Raw genomic sequence first — 19900 nt, 5'->3', positions numbered from 1 at the left:
CCATTAAACAGGACCGGCCAGGGCTCTCACACAGGCGTGGGGGTGCGTCAGCAACTGTGGAACACCCACCTGTCCAAAACCTCGTTGCGCCGGCTAGAAATGTCGCCTTTGGCGTAGTGACCGGCCGCGATGAGCTGGTCGGCAAAGGACTGCAGAGCGGCTATCTTCTCCTCCTGAGGGCAAACAAGGGCGCCAGTTCAAGGTGGGCAAGGTGGCTCTGCCTCACCTCGACTGCAGGTCTTGAGGAGAGAGCAGTTATTTTGGGTGACTGAGAAGTAGCTGGTGGCAGGATCGGAATACACCGACACTTTAGAAGCAAGCGTGTAAGAAGCCAGAAGAAAGTTTGATTTCAATCATTACTAGAGTAGAGTTTAACTCAAGAAGAGTCCAGGTCACACTGGGGTGGGACAGGGGCTACAAGACACATACAAAGTTAGTCTAACCAGAAAAAGGTGGTCGGATTTTCAACAACGGGGTTTATAAACCAGAGTTTTACATCTGAATTGTTCAAGTTCATGGGTTTCCTCACCTACCCACTTTCTCTTCCTTTTCACAAGAAATTGCCCCCCCCTTATTAAAACCTCATAAACACCAGGATTTTTATATAAAGTTTAAAAAGTTACTTATGTAACAATCAGTTTTTCCTAAACTGCTCAGGTGTGCCTTGGTGACATAGCAGTCACTACGTAGCTTCTTTCATGTAGTCAGACTCAAGTATTGTAACTTAAAGCAGCTGCCGAAGCTCTCCAGCTGAATCAACGATGCTAACAGACCATTTGTATTCTAGTCGCTAAGCGAGGAAAGGGGACTAAGGCAGCAAAGAGAGAGGATATCCCCCGGGAAGAATCCAGGTTCAGATTCTAAGGTCAGAGGCCTCACCTGGACGTTAATGGCTTTGTCAAAATCCTCATGTTTTTTGATCAGGGCCTCCACACTGTCCAGCGAGTCCCCTTTGTCTTCGGTATTCAAGAAAGCCTCCCGGGCAGCCATCCAGTTCTCTGCTTGCTCACAGTCCCGATGAAACAGCTAAAGGAGGGGCGAGGCAGGTGAGAAGATGGAGCCTGTGACACCAAATACCTGGAGAGAAAGCCTGCAGCAAACAGGGAGCCACCAGCCAGCACGTGTACCTGCAGTTCGAGGCACTGATCCAACATCATCCTGCGCTGAACCCAGGCCTTCTCCAGATCGGCCCGCTCCTGGTCCAGAATGTCTAGTTTCTCCTTGATCTCTGGGCTGGCATAGTGCCCATGGGCCAACAGCTGCTGCCCAAACTGCTCAAATGCCTGGAAAGTGCCAGCCCTGGCATCAATTTCTGTCCGGTGTTCCTGCCAAGAGGAGGGAAGGGATTAGATAACTGGCAGAAGATGCCCACTCTGATGTCAGCCACCAACTTACCTCACCCACAAACGTGCAGGTGGGGGAGGTGCGAGGTCTTCCCGGCCGGCAGAGCAACCAAGTTTCTGCTACTCAGCAGGCGGCTCTACCCACCTGGTGTCGTTCCAATAAAGCTTCAGCTCCGGTGACATCCTTGGCTAGCTCATCCGAGGACACCAACCCTCGTATTCCATTGATCCAAGACATGAGGTCCCTGGGAACCAGATCCACAGAGGGACAGCTGTTACGTTATGTGGCAAGCAGGCTTTCTGCCCAGGAGAAGCGAGAACTCCATAATTCTTGTCTCAGACGAGTACTGGGGGTTAATCTGCTCAGTCTGGTGAATGAGGTTAGATCTCTGTGCAAATTATTTCAAAGCCTCTTGTTCACTTTATCAATATATATACCGGGGGTGCCCAAAAATGGACACATTTTAAGAGATGTTACGTATGTATTACTTTTCAAAGTTGAATTGAATTACAGTAGCGATGTGTAGTATGACGTTTGCTCAAAAGATGGTGTTCAATCAAATGAATGCTAGCGTCATTCGTTGTTTTACAATTTTAATAGTTTTTCTTCTTTCTTAAAATGTGTATAGAATTGTCTGGCACCTTCTGTGTGTGTGTGTGTGTGTGTGTGTGTGTGTGTGTGTGTGTGTGTGTGTAAATCAAGAATTCCTCAGAAAAAAAATGAATAGGTTTATAATAAAGATCTTTCCTCCCTACAGAACAACAGGTCTAACAAAGACAACAGCTGTGGTTACGTTTTCTACAGCTTCAAGTGAAAACACCTATCTTTAGGATTAAGACTTAAAAGCCCTAGGCCTATGCAAACATTTAATCCAGCTTCTTATAGATGTCCACATACAAGGGCACAAAAATTAATGTTTCAGGCCATATATCATGTGCTTCTTTTTATATACTACTGGCAAATCCACAGAGGCACAAAGCAGATTCAACGCGGAGAGGGGTTTGAGGAGTGACTACTTGTGGGCTGTGGAGTGGTCTTCTAGGGTGATGAAAGTTTCAGAACTAGAGGGGGTGGTGGCTTTGTTAACACTGTGAATACACTAAATGCCACTGAACTACACACTTTAAAATGATTTTGTTGTGTGACCTGTGGCCTTCACCTCAAAAAAATAAACCACGACCACGACTGGGACCTCCTACCAGAGGTTCATGAAGGCCAAGAGCATCATCTGCCTGCTCCCACCCCAGAGGACACGCCCCAGATCTCTCTCTCTCTCTCTCTCTCACACACACACACACACACACACACACACACACAGCAGTGCGTGAGAGAGAACACTGATAGCACAAAACTATACAGAAGCGCTGTCTGTCCTACAACGAGGACTGGTAATTGTGGAAACAACTAAGGTACATCCATGTTACATGAAAACTACATCTAGGAAAAAAACAGAATACCATTTGGCAGGAGGGGAGAGGTGTGTGTGTGTGTACACATGTATGCGTGCGTGTACACACTTGGATAAGCAGTAGCCATTATTTCTGCCTTTGTGGCATTCAGTGGTTTGAATGTTTTACACTGTGCATGAATTACTCTCCTAAAGAAAACGACCAGTGAATGGTCCTGAGCTCCAGAGCTCAGTGCGTTTTACCGGAAATCACTGAGGAAGCGCTGCAAGTCGTGGGAGTCACCCAGCTTGGCCTTGCGCTGGTCCGCACGCTTCCCCAGGCTGTTCCACGCCTGGTTTAACTCGGTGCACTTTTCCTGGAGGTCCTCTGCCGACTCAGGGTGGGACTGGATCAGGCGCTCGGCTGTTTCCCCAAGGGAATTGACCTAGGGTTGGAAAGTGGCAAGAAAGCAAGAAGTAAGGGAGCTCGGCTCCGTAGGACCTGAGACCTGGCTCTGCCTCAGACAAGTACGATGACTTTGCAGCCTCTCACCTTGTCGCCGAGGGCCGCAAGGTCCCTCTCAAAGCCCTCGTGCTTCCGCTGCAGGGCCTGGACACTGGCCAGATCGTGGCCATAATTGTCTGTGTTGAGAGCCTGATTCTTCTCTTCAATCCATTCTTTGGTTTCGTCGGCATCTCTGTAGAAGAGACAGACATTCAATTTAGTAAATGCTGAGTCCAGGTGCCTCGATTACAGGACAAACAGGAAAGTCTCATTTGGCTGGCACTGTACATTGTCAGTGCTTTCCACCAAGGGCAGCTCTAAAAAGCCAAAATACACATCCATTCACTCAGGAGTATTCACTGAGCAGCCGCCCTGTGTCACACGTTCCCAGGGCCCAGAGCACAAATGTCAACAAGCTGAGATCTCAGCTGGCAAGTTTGGGGCCTGTGGCTGTAGCTGCAACAGTCGCAGTGTTGTCCTCTTGCAGCCCCGGGGCGGCGCTCACCTGTGGAACCTCTGCACTTCATGGGCGCTACCCAAGAGCTGGCTCCGCTCCTCGGCCAGCTGCTGCAGGGACCGCCACCGTTCATTCAGCTCCTGCAGGAGGACACACGGCGTCAGACCCCGGGAGAGGGGCCAGAGCACTGGTGGTTTAACTTGAAAGGGAAAGCTGGGGCACAGGTCATTTCCTCTTTCCAACCTTCCTAGTTGAGAACATGAGTGCGCAGCTTCAGCCAAAGCCCAGAAAGTCAGAACACGCCAAAGCTCACCGAATCCGACCGTGGGGACAGCCCACCAACACCTGACCTGGAATCACCTTCATTGCAGCTGACTCAGCCTCACTCTCAGCTCCTACCTGGCCTGTCGCCTGCCTTGTAGCAACCACTAAAGAACTGCCAAGTACATAAACCCCAAGTCTACTGTCTCCACACACTGGGCCCGCTGCATCACCAGGACCAGCAGGCCTGACAAGCACAGGAGACTACAGACCTTGTACTGCAGGAGACAACCCACCCTAGGGTCCAAAGAGGCCAAAGCTCTCCTGTGAGAAAGCAAGAGGGGCAGCCGCTGCCTTCTGGACAATATGCTCCTTGCAGCTCCCAGCCCTACTGGAACCTAAGGGAAGGCTAACTCAACGTACTAAGACCTGGAAAGTTCTTGGCTGCAAAAGCCAACCCTGGGCACGAAGAGAGTTAACATTTCCTCAGGACACCCTTGGGCCCAGGAAAATGACACATGCAACAGCTCACACAAATTAGGACAAGAGCTCTGTGAAGACAGGAGGAAACCAGTGAAGGAGACCAGGGGAGGCAGGGGGCCTGGCCGTGGTTTCTTACCTTGATGGAATTAAAGGTGGCCACGGTGTGAACCATCAGGCGAGCAGACTACGTAGGGGAGGAAAGCAGAAAAGCAAAACTAATCAAGTGTCTGCCAATTACTGGACAGAAATCTGAGATGCAAGTGGCAGTAATTAGTCCCCAATTATCAACCAAAATTATCTTAAAGGGATACTGTCAAAATTCTGAGCAGAAGCATTAATAAAAGTATCAATCACTAGAAAGTCTTGGAAAAACCCAAGTGCACAATTAGGTACAATTCAGCAATGAATTTTCCTTGATGAAGAGTGAAGGAAATGGTGAAAACTGCCATTAAGACAGCAGGTTGGACAGAGAAACAGCTCCAACGCTAATGACTAGTATTTTTCTTGTCCATATCACAGAACAGTCCAGAAAATACATTCAATTTAACAAATGCTGGCAGCTGAGACTGTTCAGCAGTCAGGTAGACCAATAATTTCATTTCTAATTATGGTTATTGGGCTGCTCTTCTTTTTAACAGTGTCCCCTTGATCGAAGGGCAACAGCCTTACCAGATGAAAAAGAAAGTGAACCAATGAATTCGTTTTCTTCCCATCAACATAGTTACTTCTTATAAAAATGAAATGTCCCTTGGCATCTCAGAGCCCACCTAGTTTTATCTGAAAGAAATTCCACTTGGCACACATTATCACGCCCTTACTCTTCACATATGTAAAGAAAAGGGGGGGCAGGGTAAGCTTAAATGCAGGGAACTGAGGCTTATCAGGTGTTCCTATGGCACACCCAGGTGACATTTTCAAATAGTGTGCATGTGTATAGGTTTCAGAAGGCAGACACCCGCTTTCTCCAATCCTTTTCAGAAATAGGATGTATTACACTTATAAACCCATCTGAAATACGTTTCCGAAAGAATATTCGTCACCAGAAAAACTGCCAGAGGTCAGACAGGTAAGGCTGTTGCCTATTCATGTCACCAATAATCAAATTTTGCTATCTAAGAAAAATTAAGATTGAGACAAGGGGAGGAAGCAGAATTAGGAAAAAAAAAAGAATTAGAGAAAAAAAAACCCCACCCCCACCCCCAGATTTGAGCCTATTTATTGAGAATAGTCAGAGCCTGGAGGAACAGGAGGTTGGAAAAACAGACCATACCCCTGGGCACTCAAAGAGACCGATGGGGTGAGAAGCACCCATCTAGGAGGGCTGGTGGCGGGAGGCTTTTTTGATTTTAGGTTTTCACGCTTTCTTCATATCTCAGGAAAGTGCACTTTTATAAAGTAGAAGTCTGCTCTAACTTGCCTGCCTGCAACTCATGTAACGTATTCCGGAAGAGCTGGGTCAGAAGAAAGATGCTAAGAACCTCGGACTTAGGCAACTAGGTGTATAATCATAGTTAAAACACTTCAGTTAAAAAAGCTTCTCCCCTATCAAGCACCACCCAGGACTTGTGTGGAACAAAGTCCACTGTGGTCGGTAAACACCTGTATTCCCCCCTTCATGTCTCCCTCAGGGTTCAGTGTCTTCCATGCAGACTTTCTTAGGCCAAGGGAGAAAGCAGTCAGGCAGACGATGAATGAAGTTTCCTCTACTTTTCATTCTCAGTCCTTTTCTCGTTCATGTCATGTCCTTTTGGACTGCAATCCTACTGGTGGGACCACGCCTGATGAAACAGCGCCACCTTTGCAAAGTCCACTCTGGCAGCGTTATGGGTAATAAATGTAATTTCACTGAACTCGTCCTGAGCGTCTGCATGGGAGGAACACTTTGGCTGTCTAGTAAGCATCACATTTCAAGATAACAGATTCAAAGAATATACAGCCAGGGTCAGAAAGAAACCAGCCAAACAAGTCCAGAAATGATCAAAGGCTCAAGATAAGCCTGAATACTCAGAAACAGCCGCACCAGAGGACATAAGATAATCCTGCTCCTACAAAACCTTTGGAAACAAGTATTTGGCGAAGAGCTCTTACCTTCCAGGGGGAGGCTGTCCTGGAATCAGTGTCATCCTAGTCAAAGAAGGAAGAGTTTAGGCAGCCCTGAAACTGGCAAAACAACACAGCACCCAACCTTCCCGTAATGAACCCAAACAGCACTTCCTGTCTGTGACTCAGAGCGTATCCTGGGGTGGTAGCAAACTGCAAAGCTGCTTGAGGAAAATGAAGCAAACAAACAGGAGAGAAAAATTCTCCTTTTTTATGCAGTAGGAAAAGTGAGGAAATTTGATATGAAAACGACTAACTTTTCTTTCATAGACTTCTTTGAAAAAGGGTAATAAACGGACCTAAAAGATTACTTACAATTTCTTTTTAAAGAAAACTGAAGAGATAAAGACTTTTCTGGTCTTTTGGAGAATAGCAAATAGAAACCAGTATCTGCTATTTCTTTTCCAGATTTTCATGCACAAAAGGCATCTTTGAGGCTCAGGAACAGAAATCCTTAAGAGGTTCCTGACTTTCTATTCTTCCTAAGGTCTACTCCTTCTCATGTTCAAGTTTCACACGGAGCACTTGGGACTTACCCTGGGCATCATGCCATACACCTCCTACAAGGAAAAAAGGAAACCAGTGTTGTTAGAGGGAACATACACCTCTCAATATTACTCACTACTGTCAAACCTGGAGACACAGGAGAGAATTAAAAAAACGAAAAATGGCCCAAATGGCCAGCAGAACTTCTTAAAGTCTACTGGAGAGACCAAGTGTTTACATGTAAAGCTTTTTTATTTTTTTTAATTTATTGGGGTGACAATTGTTAGTAAATTTACAGTAAAACCTTTAATTTAAGGAGTGCGTAAGTTTATTATCAGTTAAGGCCTATACAAACATGAAACAACTTTCATAATATTGAATGGGTATAATGAGAAAACAGGAGCTCTTTCCCCCTGCTGGATGAAGGTAAGGGACTCTGGCCCACAGAAGTTCAACAAAATGATTTAGGTCTCACACAGGACGTGACCTACACCCTGGCCAGAACTGTGTGGATAAAAACACTGCTCGTCAGGCCATGAAGAACACAGGAAGGAACCAAGTTGCGTCCTTCTGGCCAGAACCGCGACGCAGGACCCAGACACCCACCTGTTGCTGTACGGCCTGCACCTCCTCTGCCATTAGCCCTTCAGACTCCAGGTCTTCAGCCACCTTGTTAATGTCCTTCAGCCGTGACTCATTGGCTTTCAGATCCTTTAAAGCAAAAGGTATTAGTAAGTGAGACCCACGAGAGCAATTCAGGAAGAAGGAGGCCAACAGCTATTCATCAACTACTGTTTGCATCTATAAATTTCTGTTCAACTGGTACCCTATGAGTCGGTTGTCCTATTTCTCAACAGTGACATAAATCAGGAAATCCTGATTGTTACCATCAAAGAAAGTAACAGGGTATTGGAAATAGTCTGTCCCAAATTTACTTGATAAACTGTAGTTAATGAACCATTATTCTGAATGAATGGGGATTTTTTTAAACCTTCCTTGGGAGAGAGGACGTGATGTTTAAAATGTGATGAAATTTTAACACTAGCCACTATGGGAGAAAAAGCCCCCCACCCAATTTAATTGGTTTTACGAATATTTTTAAATTGAGGGATGAATAAACAAAATGTGGTATATGTATACAACGTAAGGATTATTAATCAGCCAGAAAAAGCAGCGGAGTACTGATACACGCTAGCAGCGGAGTACTGATACACGCTACAAGGGCGAAGCCAGGAAACACGCTCAGGCAAAGCAGTCAGTCGGAAAAAATCACAAATTATTCCATTTATATAAAATGTCCAGAATAAGTAAATCCAAAGACAAAATGCACATCTGTGGGTTGCCAGGGGCTGGAGGGGTGGGGGAGTGACGGCTCAGTGGGTACATGGTTTCCTTTTGAGGTGAAAAAAATGTTTTGAAACTAGAAAGAAGTGATTTGATTGTACAACACTGTGAATGTACTAAATGATATGCTTTAAAACACTTAACTGTATGTTATGTGACTTTTACCCCAATTAAAAAAAAATACTCTGACGTGTTTTTGTATTTCAGGTTTAGAAAAGTCCTAAACCACCACGTACAGAAAACTGCATGTATTTCCTTGGAACTATACCGACCCAAGGGAAGTTTGAGTTAGTCACTTAAAAACAGCCACACAGGTGGTAGAATATAATTAATGTCGTTTTCATTCTAGTCATCTGCAGTGAAAAATCAAGAGGACCACATCTTTAAATGATTTCCTGGCAGTGGCCAGGCTTCCGCACCTTCTGGAAGTCGTCAAACTTCTTCTGCAGTACTTCGACCTGCTCCAGGTCAGCGCCCACTTCCTCGTTCGTCAGCGCTGCTTCCTTCTCGTTGATCCATTGCTGTAGTTCGTTCGCCTCCCGGAACAGCATGAACTTCTTACAACTCTTCTCCAACATGCCTTTCCGCTTCTCACCCAGTTCCAGCAGAGAATGGTATCTGATGTCATTCAAGAGAGGGACAAGAGGGGACAAGGAAGGCAGTTAGCTTCCTACAGAGGCTCTGTTCCTAACATGAAGGACACCACCAGGCGTCTCCGAGACGTGGATCCAACGCTATGGGTTTGGAATGAGGACGCCCCGGTGACCCAGTGCCAGACGCAGGTGAAGATGAAGAGCCTAAGGACCCCACTACACCTCCGCGATAAGCACACACGTTTTGTTCACCATGGGGTGGGTACAACAGCCAGGCACACTCACCCCCGGGCCAACTTTGCACTTACAACATCACAACCACAAATGACGGAAACCCAGCGTTTAGCACAGAAACACAGGGTTCATGCAACGACAGCTCCGAAGTGAGATGAGTCTGCTGTAATGTATTGTTTTCCTTCTCTCTGTCATTCTCTGAGCAGCCCTCAGGCGGGAGGGGAAGGTACACTGGGCTTTACATAGCCTCATACAGAATGTTAGTACCTCTGGAACAGGAGGAATTTCTAAGATGGTGTATCATTTCTCAGAAAGTTTCGGCAACTTCAGAAGGAAAACCAGAGTACAGAGTAGCTGTACCATTTCATTCAATAACTGGAAAATTTCTTAAGAAGAATCCAAGACTATTCCAGTCCTTGGAAACTAAAATACAAAAGGATGCACTTCTGTATTTTTGGCGATGTGAAATGACAAACTTGGTAACACTAAGTGAAAAGTTAAACAAAAAAAAAGTCTACAATCACCATCGAATCTAAGCTTCCCAAAGTGAAATCAGCAAGCAAGGAGTTCCGAATAACCAGAGCACTTTAAAAGAGAGGCGTTTCACTCCCTTCCTACTAAGGCACACGACAGAACCGTCCCTCAGGTTCGCCGCGGACAGTAGCTGTTCCACCACAGAAGCCAACAGGAGGGGAACCAACAACACGGAACACAGAGCGGCACATGGAAGCCACCAAGGAGATAAGCGGCGTCGACTGACAGCTTCGCTGACACCTCTCCTCGTGTGAGCGAAAGCTGCTACACGGACGCGCTCCCGCCCACCACCTCGTCTTTGTGGATGAACAAGAGCCCTCACGACAAGCGGCAGGGGATGGGCAGGCAGAGCCATGGACGCGGGCGGGCGCTCAGCAAGGCTGCGCCTACTCACAGTTCTTCCACCTGTTTCATACGCAGGGATACACTGCCGGCCTCCTTAGTTATGCGTGTCCTGCACAGAGGGGCACAGCAAAAGCATGCACAGATTAGTGGGGTTCATCCACAGCAAAGAAAAGCGGCAGCTCCGACTGGTGCCAGGACAGTGGATGCTCCAAGTGGGGAAAATTAAGGAGTCATTCAAAAGCTATTGGAAGCAGGCCAGGCCATGAGTAAAATCACAGTAAAGAAACAGCAGGAAAATTCAATCAGAGGGGTTAGTCCACCTTCATTTTCCTGAAAAGTCTGCCACACTTAATTAAGGCAGTATGCTTTCCTGTTCCTGTGCTGGCAACACCGTAACTTCACAGAGATGGCCAGGGAATAAAATGACGGCCCTGAGGAAAAACGTTTATTGAGAGCTAATACACAACTTTACTCATATATTTGGTCCACTTTTTTGCTCTCGTATTTACGATCCAGGCCAAAACCTCTCCCTCTGTCGTAACAGTAACAGAAAGAGTCTGTAAGTGTACAAAGAGCTCATCTCTTCAGGCATCATCAGGGTCAGAAAAGTTCTAGCATTCTAAATTCTAGTGCGAATGTATTTTCTGGAAATCTCCCACATGTCCAAAGCTACGGATTCCATTAGCGGAGTCAGGTGTGCCCTAAAAGAGGGACACAGTCAATCTGGGAGCTTAGCTCTGGCAACAAGGACAGCGCCATTTCTAAGTAAACTCCATCCTCGGAACACAAAGCCATGGTAGGGAGAGAAGCTCTCAAAAGCCATTTAGGAGGGACAGAGCTGCACGCGTGTGGGACATCTGAACACGCGATTTCAGAAGGCTGCTCCTGAACCAGAGGTTCAGGCGGCAATGATCAGAAAAATGCTGTTTAGGAAAAGAAATTCAATGCAGGGAGAAAACAAAACGAAGGAAAATAAAGGCATCAGTCAGGGACTTGCGGTTCAAACAGGAGACTGGGGATTAAAAGGGACATGGGGAACACGGGAGGAGAACGTCCCTGAGTGTGGATGGGCCCTGGAGGAACGCTCGCTCCGGGCGCCTCAGGACACTGCCTAAACCTCAGCCCACGGGGTGCAGACTAAGCCCGAGTGCCGCCTGGACCTCTGCGGCCGACAGCACGGTCCTTACTGATTATCAATCTGCTCCTGCCGCAGCGAGATGCTGCCCTGCTCCTCCAGAAGGTTCTCCCGGGAGGCTGACTGGGCGGGATCCAGCTTCTTCACGTACGCGGCTGGCACGAACCCCTGGCGATCATTCACTTCCACTTTCCACCAGTCCTGAGGAAACACAGGGAGAACAGTGAAAGCAAATTCCTTCCCTGAGAAAGGGAGCAACCAAGGAAGCGCTTGCATGTGTGTTTGCACGCCCGCACAAGGGAGGGCTCTAATTATAAGACAATCTCGTGACAGCGTCTAAGTCCCTTGGTGACCTGCCAAGCATGGAGAGGGTCAGGAGTGAAGCAGCGATGACAGCCAACATGAAGGACTTGCTTCTCTTGCTTAGACCCTCAAACTGTGCTGTCCCTTCCTGCAGCCACTAGCCACAGGTGGCGATGTAAATGTCAATCACTTAGAATTCAATGAACTCTGTGGCACCTGTCACCTGTAAAGTGCTTATTTAACACTCACATGTAGCCAGTGGCTACTATGGGGCCAGCACAGACGTAGCAAATTTCCACCATCACAGAAAGTACTACTGGACAAGGCTGCTCCCCAATAAAGAAGAGTCAGACGAGAGGGTTAGTCAGGGTTTAAATTACCATCAACAGAAAGATACGAATCCCAGGTTTTCTCACACCTTCATGACAAGGGCAATGGGGTGTGGGAATAGGAGGTTCGTAACGGCTGAGGACAAATCTCCACCTTAACCAAGATGGGAGGTAACGGCCTCAGGATACCACGCAGAGGTACCTCACTCATCAGGTACCTCAATTCAAGGTCCCTGTCAAACCAGATGTCACGGAAGAAAGGCTGAGGAACCAGACAGAATTTAACACTGAGAAAACAGAGCCTACGGGTGACGACACAGCTGTCTTCTACCAGCTGAAGTTGTTCACTCGAGGTCAAGAAGCCACAGGTACAGGGTATAGACGTGCAGTTATACACAAGCGGTCTTTGGCTCAAAAGAGAGGGTTCCACCTGGGGGTGTGCCACCGTGAGGAACAGCTGTCGAGGAGAGTGAGTCACTACACCACTTGCAGGTATTCAAAATGACAGACTGATCGCCTTCTTGATGACACGCAAAATAGGACAAGCCAATTTAAAGAGGGAGATTGTCCAGGAAACTCGAATACCTCTTCAAATTCGAAACCAGCGTCATTTTGGAAAGACACAATGATGCAACGAGCACACTGGCCGGCGCTGACGCAAACCAACACGTCATCACTTTCTGTGCCTTACCTTGTTGGTGCTGTTGAGTAAGGTGAGAATATCTCCTTTTTTCATGGTGACCTCTCGGGGACTCTTCTCCTGATAGTCATAGAGTGCCAAGACCAGCTCCTTCCCGGTCTCATCATCCATGGGAGCCACTTGTTGCTGAAAATCCAAAGGAAGGGCAAACTCAGTTAAATTAAGGACGTTCACGACATGTCACAGAAGCACACAACAGAGTCCGACTTCAACAGCTGTACCAATTTACCCGATACACACTGATGAGTGTTCTCTGATGCTACCCATCAAGTCAGCTTCAGGAACTGTCTGGTGTCTTTAAAACTCTTGTTTTAAGCAGCCTATAAACCTTTGTGTCCTAAGACTTAACAGCAAGGTCACAAGAATGTCGCCTGCAGCCGTGACACCTGCTGGCAGGCTCTGGGTCCTGCTGCTGCCGCTGCCTCCCCCTATAACTCAAACTGCTGATAAAGTGAAGCCACGCTCACCCGGCAGGACTGAGCTTGTTCCCGCAGAGCCTGAATGCTGCTGCCATAGGCGCTGAGATCCGACATCAAAGCTTCATGCTTCTTGAGGAGAGCCTGTAACCAAAAGCACACGGTGACCCGGAGCAAGGAGCCAGAGCCTCCGGCCCCAGGCGCCTCACCAACACGCCATCTTCTCTTAAATCCTGTTCAGTCATGTGATGATTTGATCGCTGGCCCCCCACACTACACTTTCTCTCCCCCTTTTTACTAAATACACAATTTAGAGGAAGTACTAAATGCAACTCATGTGATCTTTTCACCCTTCCTTTACATAATTATGTAATACTTGAACTACATTAGGAGACATAAAGAAAAGCGTAGACTAACTAGTGAACCCACCACCCATTTGAAGAAATCAACTCCCGAGAAGTTGATGCTGGCCACGTACACCGCCCTTCTGGCGGATAGGCCCTTCCCTCGCCACATTTGGGGCTGCTTCTTTCTCCACTACCATTGTCAAAGCTTTTCAGTTCTCCCCCCTTTTGGGAGAATCAAATATAGTTTATGTCAACACCCAACTCATTCTGGTATTTGTGAAGACTGGCAAGAAAATCGGCAGGCACAGGGAGACACTCTGACTTTTACAAATAGAATTTAAGAGTTTCAGTGAAAAAACAGACTACCAGCCAAAAACTGTGTTGACATAGCTGTGCATATGGAGGATGGAAGAGAAGAAACGAGCATCAAATGCTTACGGCTGAAGGTGGGTGACAGGCAGTCTCTCTCCTTTTGCTACGACCAAATCTCCACAATAAGTAAAAAGGACTCTACAACCCCTTCAAAAACAATCGATCACTCCTGGTCATTTTCTTAACTGGCCTCCCAGCCCGAGCCCCAGGCAGGCTCCCCAGCGAGCTTGACACGCCCCAAGCTCGGTCACCTCAGCGGAGTCCTCGTCCTTCCCGTAGTCCGTGCTGGCCACGATGGGCTCCTTCTCCCGCATCCAGGACTCGGCCTCGTTGGCGTCGGCAAAGTACTGCTGGGCCTGTAGCGAGTCCTCCAGGTCCTGCCGCCGCTGGGAGGCTTTGGTTTTGAGCGACTCCCACTTCTGGTTCAGTTCACTGAGCTTGGCCTTCACGTCCTCTGCAGCAAAATGGCCTGAGAAGAAGCAGGGCAAAGCACGTTGACATGCTGCAGGACAAAACGGTCCTGTGTGTGCCACTTTCATCGCTATAGCGTGGTGACCAGGCCTTCACATTTCCAAATGGTATGACACGCTCGGGTTCCAGCCCCTAACAGGTTTGCTCATTTTTTGCCTCCTCAAACCATAAGCTCTATCTCAACTGTAAGAATCAGGTATCTCAAGTTGGCATTGCAGAAGGAATAAAAATGACAGCACTCCCATAGTTACACGTCACTGAGACTTACATCGTCGGGTGCTGTTATCCCCATTTCACAAGTAAGAAAGTCAGGCTCAGAGAGGTTAAGGTCATATGGTTAGGTGGGAATGGGGACGGACCCCACAGTCCAGTCTGACTCAAGTCCATGCACTTAACCTTCAAAGGAGGCAGACAGGAAGAACAAAAGCAAAGCCGCTTTCCCGGATGGGAACCACTCACCTTCTTCCACCATGGCATTCCCCTTCTGAGTGACTGCTTTGATGCGGGGTTCGTGCCCTGCAATTTCTGCCTGCAGGGCTTGGTGTTTCTTTAGCAGATTCTGGACTCCAATCAAATCTTTGCCTGAAAGCGGAAGAAAGCACCCCCATGTCATCCCAGCCATCAAGAGAAAAGTCAGCGCTGTGACTCCCAGCTTCCACCACGGTTCCAGTTTAACTTCAACTGGACCCGGCTCAGACGTGCAGCCCCTTTAGGCTGTAACGCAGAGCCCTTCCCCACCCTGACACCTCTGATGGAGGCAGGCTGACCTCTGTTGGTGGACGCAGCAATGGGCTCCTTCTCTCGAATCCACGTCTCCTCATCCTCAACATCACGGAAGAGCTGCTGCAAACGCAGGGAATCGGCCAGCTTCTGCTTCCGGGCGACCATGGGCTCCTTGAGCGCCTCATAGCGAGCCACGAGAGCTTCCTGCTTCTTCTTGATGTTTTCCGCGTCAAAATGGCCAGCATCCTGGAACTGGCGGGCCTGGATGGTGATGCCATCGATTCGATCCTGGGGATGGGAGAGGACAGTCCTGAAAGCTTGGACCAGGGCTGGGCAACTCTGTCCTGGACATTCCCGGGGCTTTACTACCTCAGGTAGGGTTTGATCAGAGGAGGAAAAATGAATGGGGTTCTTTTCCCACCCCGGAGGATATTCCTTCTGCCATCCCTTTCCCTCAGGCTGGGCTCTCCGAAAGCTCTGAGGGGAGACACTGCATATGCAGCATAGGGGGCTGGCTGAGAAAATCAACACCTCTCAGCCCTCCCCAGACCAGTCTGCTCTCAAATTACTTGCCGTCCACACCGGGAGCATTTCTGCACGCTGGCCCAGCAGCGCCTGGCCCCCTACCTGGTGGGCAGCCACGTCCGCCTCCAGCAGGGCGTGCTTCTTCTGCAGGTTCTGCACACTGGTGAGGTCCTTGCCGTAATCGTCCGAAGCCAGGTGGCCCTCCACTTCGTAGAGCCACAGTTCGATATCCTCCACGTTGCGATTGAACTGCTGCTGCTGGTTGGCCTCACGGAGTTTTATTCCTAGTCGGAGAGGCAAGGCGGGTTTCCTGTTTGCCAATGTCCTCCCACCAACCCCGCTCATGCGTGCTGGTATTTTAGTGGACTATGGGTCAGGGTTCCAGCTCCTGCTTCACCGCTTTCACAAAGGTCAAGAAAACGAATCGCAACCTCTGCTCTACCTTCTAGATCTGACTTAGAAATTGCTTAAAAAGCATTCTAAGCCCCATCCCCACCCCCCAATCAGAGCCCGTGAGAATTACTAAGAACTGAGAATTGGTAAATGCCCTCGGCTCACAGCCGATTTTTAGCAATGAGGCCCCACTCACTCAGGGTCCATTGGCCATGTCACCCCCCTCCCACTCAGGCTCCCCCACCAACCGGCATGCTCACCTTTGCCAAATTAGCAAAGCACCAAGAACCCAAGGCAATAAGTCCTACACGGAAATGAGCCCGAATGCCCAAGGCCATCCACCTCCCCTTCCTGGGTGGCGTACGTCCCTAAGACACTTAACCAGGAAGGACAGTTAGCTCCCTGAACGTTCCTATCACAACCCAGGGAAGGATTTTCTCTCACCTTTCAGTTCAGTGGCCTCTAGCAGCTTCTTCCACAAACTGAGGACCTCATTCATTCGTGCCGCCACTTCCTCCTTGGCGTAGTGATTGACGTCAATCAGCTTCTGCCCAGCTTTCTCCAGGGCATCAATGCGGCTCTGGTTTGCCGAGAGCTCAGCCTCAAAAGCCTGATGCTTCTGGACTTTGCCCTGTAGATTGGACGGGTCCTGCCAATAAAAGAGAACCTGAGCATGTAACCTCACACTAATTTCATACTCATCTTTATAAGGGGGTAAATGGTCAGCTTACGCTAAATTCTGTGGGTTCTGGAATTCCCCATCTTTCTTTAGCTACATTTGTGGAGCTGTTTGGCTCACTAACCAAATGCGACATGGCAATGCTAACAGTACGTTACTTTATAAGCTTCATCCGTGGCGGTCTTCATCTTCTCGTTGACCCAACTCTTGAGCTCATCGGAATCACGGAAAAACTGCTGCAAGTGGAAGGAATCGGCCAGCTGGGCCCGGCGATACATGGCTCTCTCGTGAAGGGCATTGCGGCGGCTCAGCAGCTGGAAGACAAGGAGCCACGTGAATCTCCCGTCCTTGCTCCCCCAAAGATTTCTAGTCCAAGAGGCTACATCACAACATGTCTCAGAAGGGACACCCATGCACAGAAGGGAGGCGCAGAAAGAACACGGGCACTTACGGCGTCTCGGCGAGTAGCCACGTCTTCCATGGCATAGTGGTTGTTCTGAATTAGCTTGGTTGCAAATTCATCTAGTGCCTAGGAAGGAAGAAGAGTCCTTCACTGGTAAGCAGACTATTCCACAGCTGGGCTTCCAGGGAAAAGTCACTGCTGACCAGGTCACGAAACACTCTACGCTTCAACACAGGTCAAGGCTTTCACTCTAAGGTTTGCTAAGACATTTATCCCTGAACTTCTGAGCTGGGGCTTGATGTTACTGGTCAGATAGCAATGTTATGCTGGTTCCATTCCAGACCGGAGGGTCGTCAGCTGCAGCATGATCCGCCCAGGGTCGGAACAGGGCTTTCCAAGGCGTACGTCTAAGATGTTTCCAATGGGAAAGACACTCTTACGATAATTCTTTTTTTCTCCTTATAGTAATTCTGAACTACTGCTAGTAAATCTCAATTTGGAGGTTTGTATCAGGAAAGTGCTTTCATTCTCCAGAGCTGTGTTGCCTCTTCCATGACGGCATCACCGCCATAGTTTCAGCACCCACAGGAGTCCCTGTCACACAGATCCCTCACCAAATCTGTTCAGAAAACTTTCAGGAAAAGCAGAGACTCCTCGCTGCCTGAGGATTGCCTGAAGGCACTGATGACAAGAAGGGGTCTTACTGTGATCTTTTCCTCCTGGGCGCTGAGGGATTTCTCAAAGTCCTCGTGCTTCTTGAGAAGCGCTTCCACGCTATCTAAGGAATCTCCCAAGTCTTCATTCAACAGGAAAGCCTGACAAAAAGAAACAAAGTGTTCAGAATGACATTCTCTTCCTTTCCTCTCTCTCTCTCTCTGTCTCTCTGTCTCTGTCTGTCTCTCTCTCTTTCCTTTTGTCTCTTAAGGCTGGAAAGCAAAGGATATTTTGGCCAAAATACAAAAAGAAGGAAAGTGATTCTTTGGCTACTAAACTTCTAAGATCTCTTTTGGAAAGCCTACAGCCCTTTCTGATTCCAACAACAGCATGAAATCCTTGTTCCACATTCTATTGACACTTTTTACAAACAGCTTTTGTTAACTTCCATTAGATTTAGATTATGCGTAATGCAAAGTTTTAAGGAAAACAATCTCTTTAATAAAAAACAATTTTGTATCATCACCCTCATCTGAAACTGACGGCCTTGCGATCTCAGCAGCAGGAGAAACATGGCAGAGACAACAGAGGCTGGCCCAGCTTCCCCTCTTCGCTGGAACTGAGATAGTAATGATTTCCTACCCTCCACAAGCCAGCTGACAAGCAGATGAAACAGAAACAAAGACTTTTTTTTGCTCACCCTATTGGCTAGGTTTCTGCTCACAAGTTACCTACCTCTTGTTTGCTCATCCAATTGTCCACCTGCTCGGTGTCACGGTAGAAGAGCTGCAGGTCCATGCACTGCTCGTACTGCTGCCTGCGCAGCTCCCACAGCTCCAGCAGGGCGGCTCGTTCCTCAGAGAGAACCGTCAGCTTGGAAGAAGAGGAAACAGAAAGGCAGGCGGAAATGTCAGTCCCGAGGCCCTCCATTCGGCCATAAAGGCTGCCCCAGAATTTCAGACCCTAGTGCTAATCTCCAGGTCTCTCTTCTGATATCCAGAAAGGGAGGAATAGCCTCCACCCTTACACGTCAGCCAAGTCACAAGAAATCACACGAATCCTGAGCAGCTCGTGTGTTTAGGCTGAATACAGAGGGACAGCCCAATTCTAGTCAAGCTAGAATTCATTTATTGCCTTATCACAAATGATTTCAGGTAAAGATGCTAAGGAAACTCCTAGGCAGAAGAAAAAGGGCATCTATCTAAAAGTGAAGCTGTATATATGGCGTAGAAACTCTGAGTTGAGAAACGTGCGTGGAGTGGGAACGCCACAAAACGTGCAATTCACGAATTCCCCAGCATAATCTGTAGGTTCCAAAGTGAATGACAACAATGTCATGAAATAGCTCCTTTAGTCTATGTAACTTCAAAATATACGCTTAGCTAATGTTCCTCAGGCAACTTTATACTCAAAGATGCTTTGAAACTTATATACTCATTAATTTTATAAAAATTTGTTTTCTCTTGGCTCCAACTTCTAATGCAGGACTCAGCTTTCTGCAAAGTCTCCTTTTAGTAGGAAATGCATTCATAGCCATACTGTACATACTCTGAAGAAGTTGCTCCTTAACTTCTGGTGGACCCCTAAGTTATGGTAAATGCAGTGTCGGGGCATTTAAGGATGGATAACAGTTTTCAGAGACGTTTAGTAAAAAGAATCTTTTCTCCTCTCTTACCTTCTCCCTCACTTCATCTGAGGCGTAATGACCAGCAGCAAGCAGGGCCTGTCCAGATTCATCTGCAGATTTAAAGCTATCTTCATGGGCATCAATTTCACCCTACAGGGGGAAAAAGGCACAGTTTATGTCCAGATCGTATAAAAGAGAAGTTGTTGAATTTCAAATAATCATTACAAATCAGAATATCACATCTAGAATGAAGAAGAGAATGAAAGATTAGCCAGGTTTCCTAAAACCAGTCTAGGCCGTCAAACGAGAGCAGGATTTATTAAGAAGTCTGTTTCCTACTGGCTTTGCGTGCCACCCCTGTCAAACCCTGGGAAGTTTCCATACAGTCACAGGGTCTGAGTGCTCTGACTTTCCCATTGGTCTATGTTCCTTGCGCCAAACAGATTTGTTTACTGTGATTTTGGTACCTGGTATGGGAACTACCCGTGAACAAAGTTTCAGCCACTCTGACTATAAGTGCTCCACGGATGCATTGTACGCTCACGTCTTTACTTCTAGATCTTGACACATTACCTTGTGTTCCTGATGCCTATCCAAAAGGGCTTCTGCACCAGCCACGTCATTGGCAAGTTCGTCTGCGTTGATGAGGGCTTTCATCTCAGTCACCCAGCTGGTGAGGTCACGGAAGTCAGCAAGGAAGCGCTGAAGCCTAGGGAAAAGCAAAGAAGTCACTGGTTGTTTCCAGTGGAG

The 19900-nt window shown here is 47.8% G+C and overlaps 1 protein-coding gene across 15 annotated transcripts in view; it reads right to left on the bottom strand.

Moving 5' to 3' along the window:
* Positions 1-19900, bottom strand: part of SPTAN1 (spectrin alpha, non-erythrocytic 1) — a 58979-nt gene that overhangs the window by 18743 nt on the left and 20336 nt on the right. For 8 of the 15 annotated variants that reach the window (XM_033122788.1, XM_033122796.1, XM_033122794.1 and 5 more), the window contains exons 9-35: positions 19724-19859; positions 19199-19300; positions 18259-18396; positions 17574-17684; positions 16918-16995; positions 16625-16780; positions 16232-16436; positions 15497-15678; positions 14914-15157; positions 14606-14728; positions 13927-14144; positions 13008-13100; positions 12532-12666; positions 11261-11409; positions 10123-10182; positions 8787-8985; positions 7630-7734; positions 7074-7097; positions 6526-6561; positions 4574-4621; positions 3742-3833; positions 3285-3429; positions 2996-3177; positions 1489-1588; positions 1128-1325; positions 880-1026; positions 70-173 (exon numbers count right to left, since the gene is read on the bottom strand). In XM_033122788.1, coding sequence (XP_032978679.1) covers positions 70-173; positions 880-1026; positions 1128-1325; positions 1489-1588; positions 2996-3177; positions 3285-3429; positions 3742-3833; positions 4574-4621; positions 6526-6561; positions 7074-7097; positions 7630-7734; positions 8787-8985; positions 10123-10182; positions 11261-11409; positions 12532-12666; positions 13008-13100; positions 13927-14144; positions 14606-14728; positions 14914-15157; positions 15497-15678; positions 16232-16436; positions 16625-16780; positions 16918-16995; positions 17574-17684; positions 18259-18396; positions 19199-19300; positions 19724-19859 — 3510 coding nt within the window. The remainder of the gene's footprint in view (positions 1-69; positions 174-879; positions 1027-1127; positions 1326-1488; positions 1589-2995; positions 3178-3284; positions 3430-3741; positions 3834-4573; positions 4622-6525; positions 6562-7073; positions 7098-7629; positions 7735-8786; positions 8986-10122; positions 10183-11260; positions 11410-12531; positions 12667-13007; positions 13101-13926; positions 14145-14605; positions 14729-14913; positions 15158-15496; positions 15679-16231; positions 16437-16624; positions 16781-16917; positions 16996-17573; positions 17685-18258; positions 18397-19198; positions 19301-19723; positions 19860-19900) is intronic. The other 7 variants (XM_033122793.1, XM_033122799.1, XM_033122798.1 and 4 more) reach the window with 2 other exon arrangements.

Source organism: Rhinolophus ferrumequinum, chromosome 12, assembly GCF_004115265.2.
Source record: "Rhinolophus ferrumequinum isolate MPI-CBG mRhiFer1 chromosome 12, mRhiFer1_v1.p, whole genome shotgun sequence".
Lineage (NCBI taxonomy): Eukaryota > Metazoa > Chordata > Mammalia > Chiroptera > Rhinolophidae > Rhinolophus > Rhinolophus ferrumequinum.
Note: the sequence above shows the minus strand (reverse complement) of the source record. Positions and strands in the feature narration are given on the sequence as shown.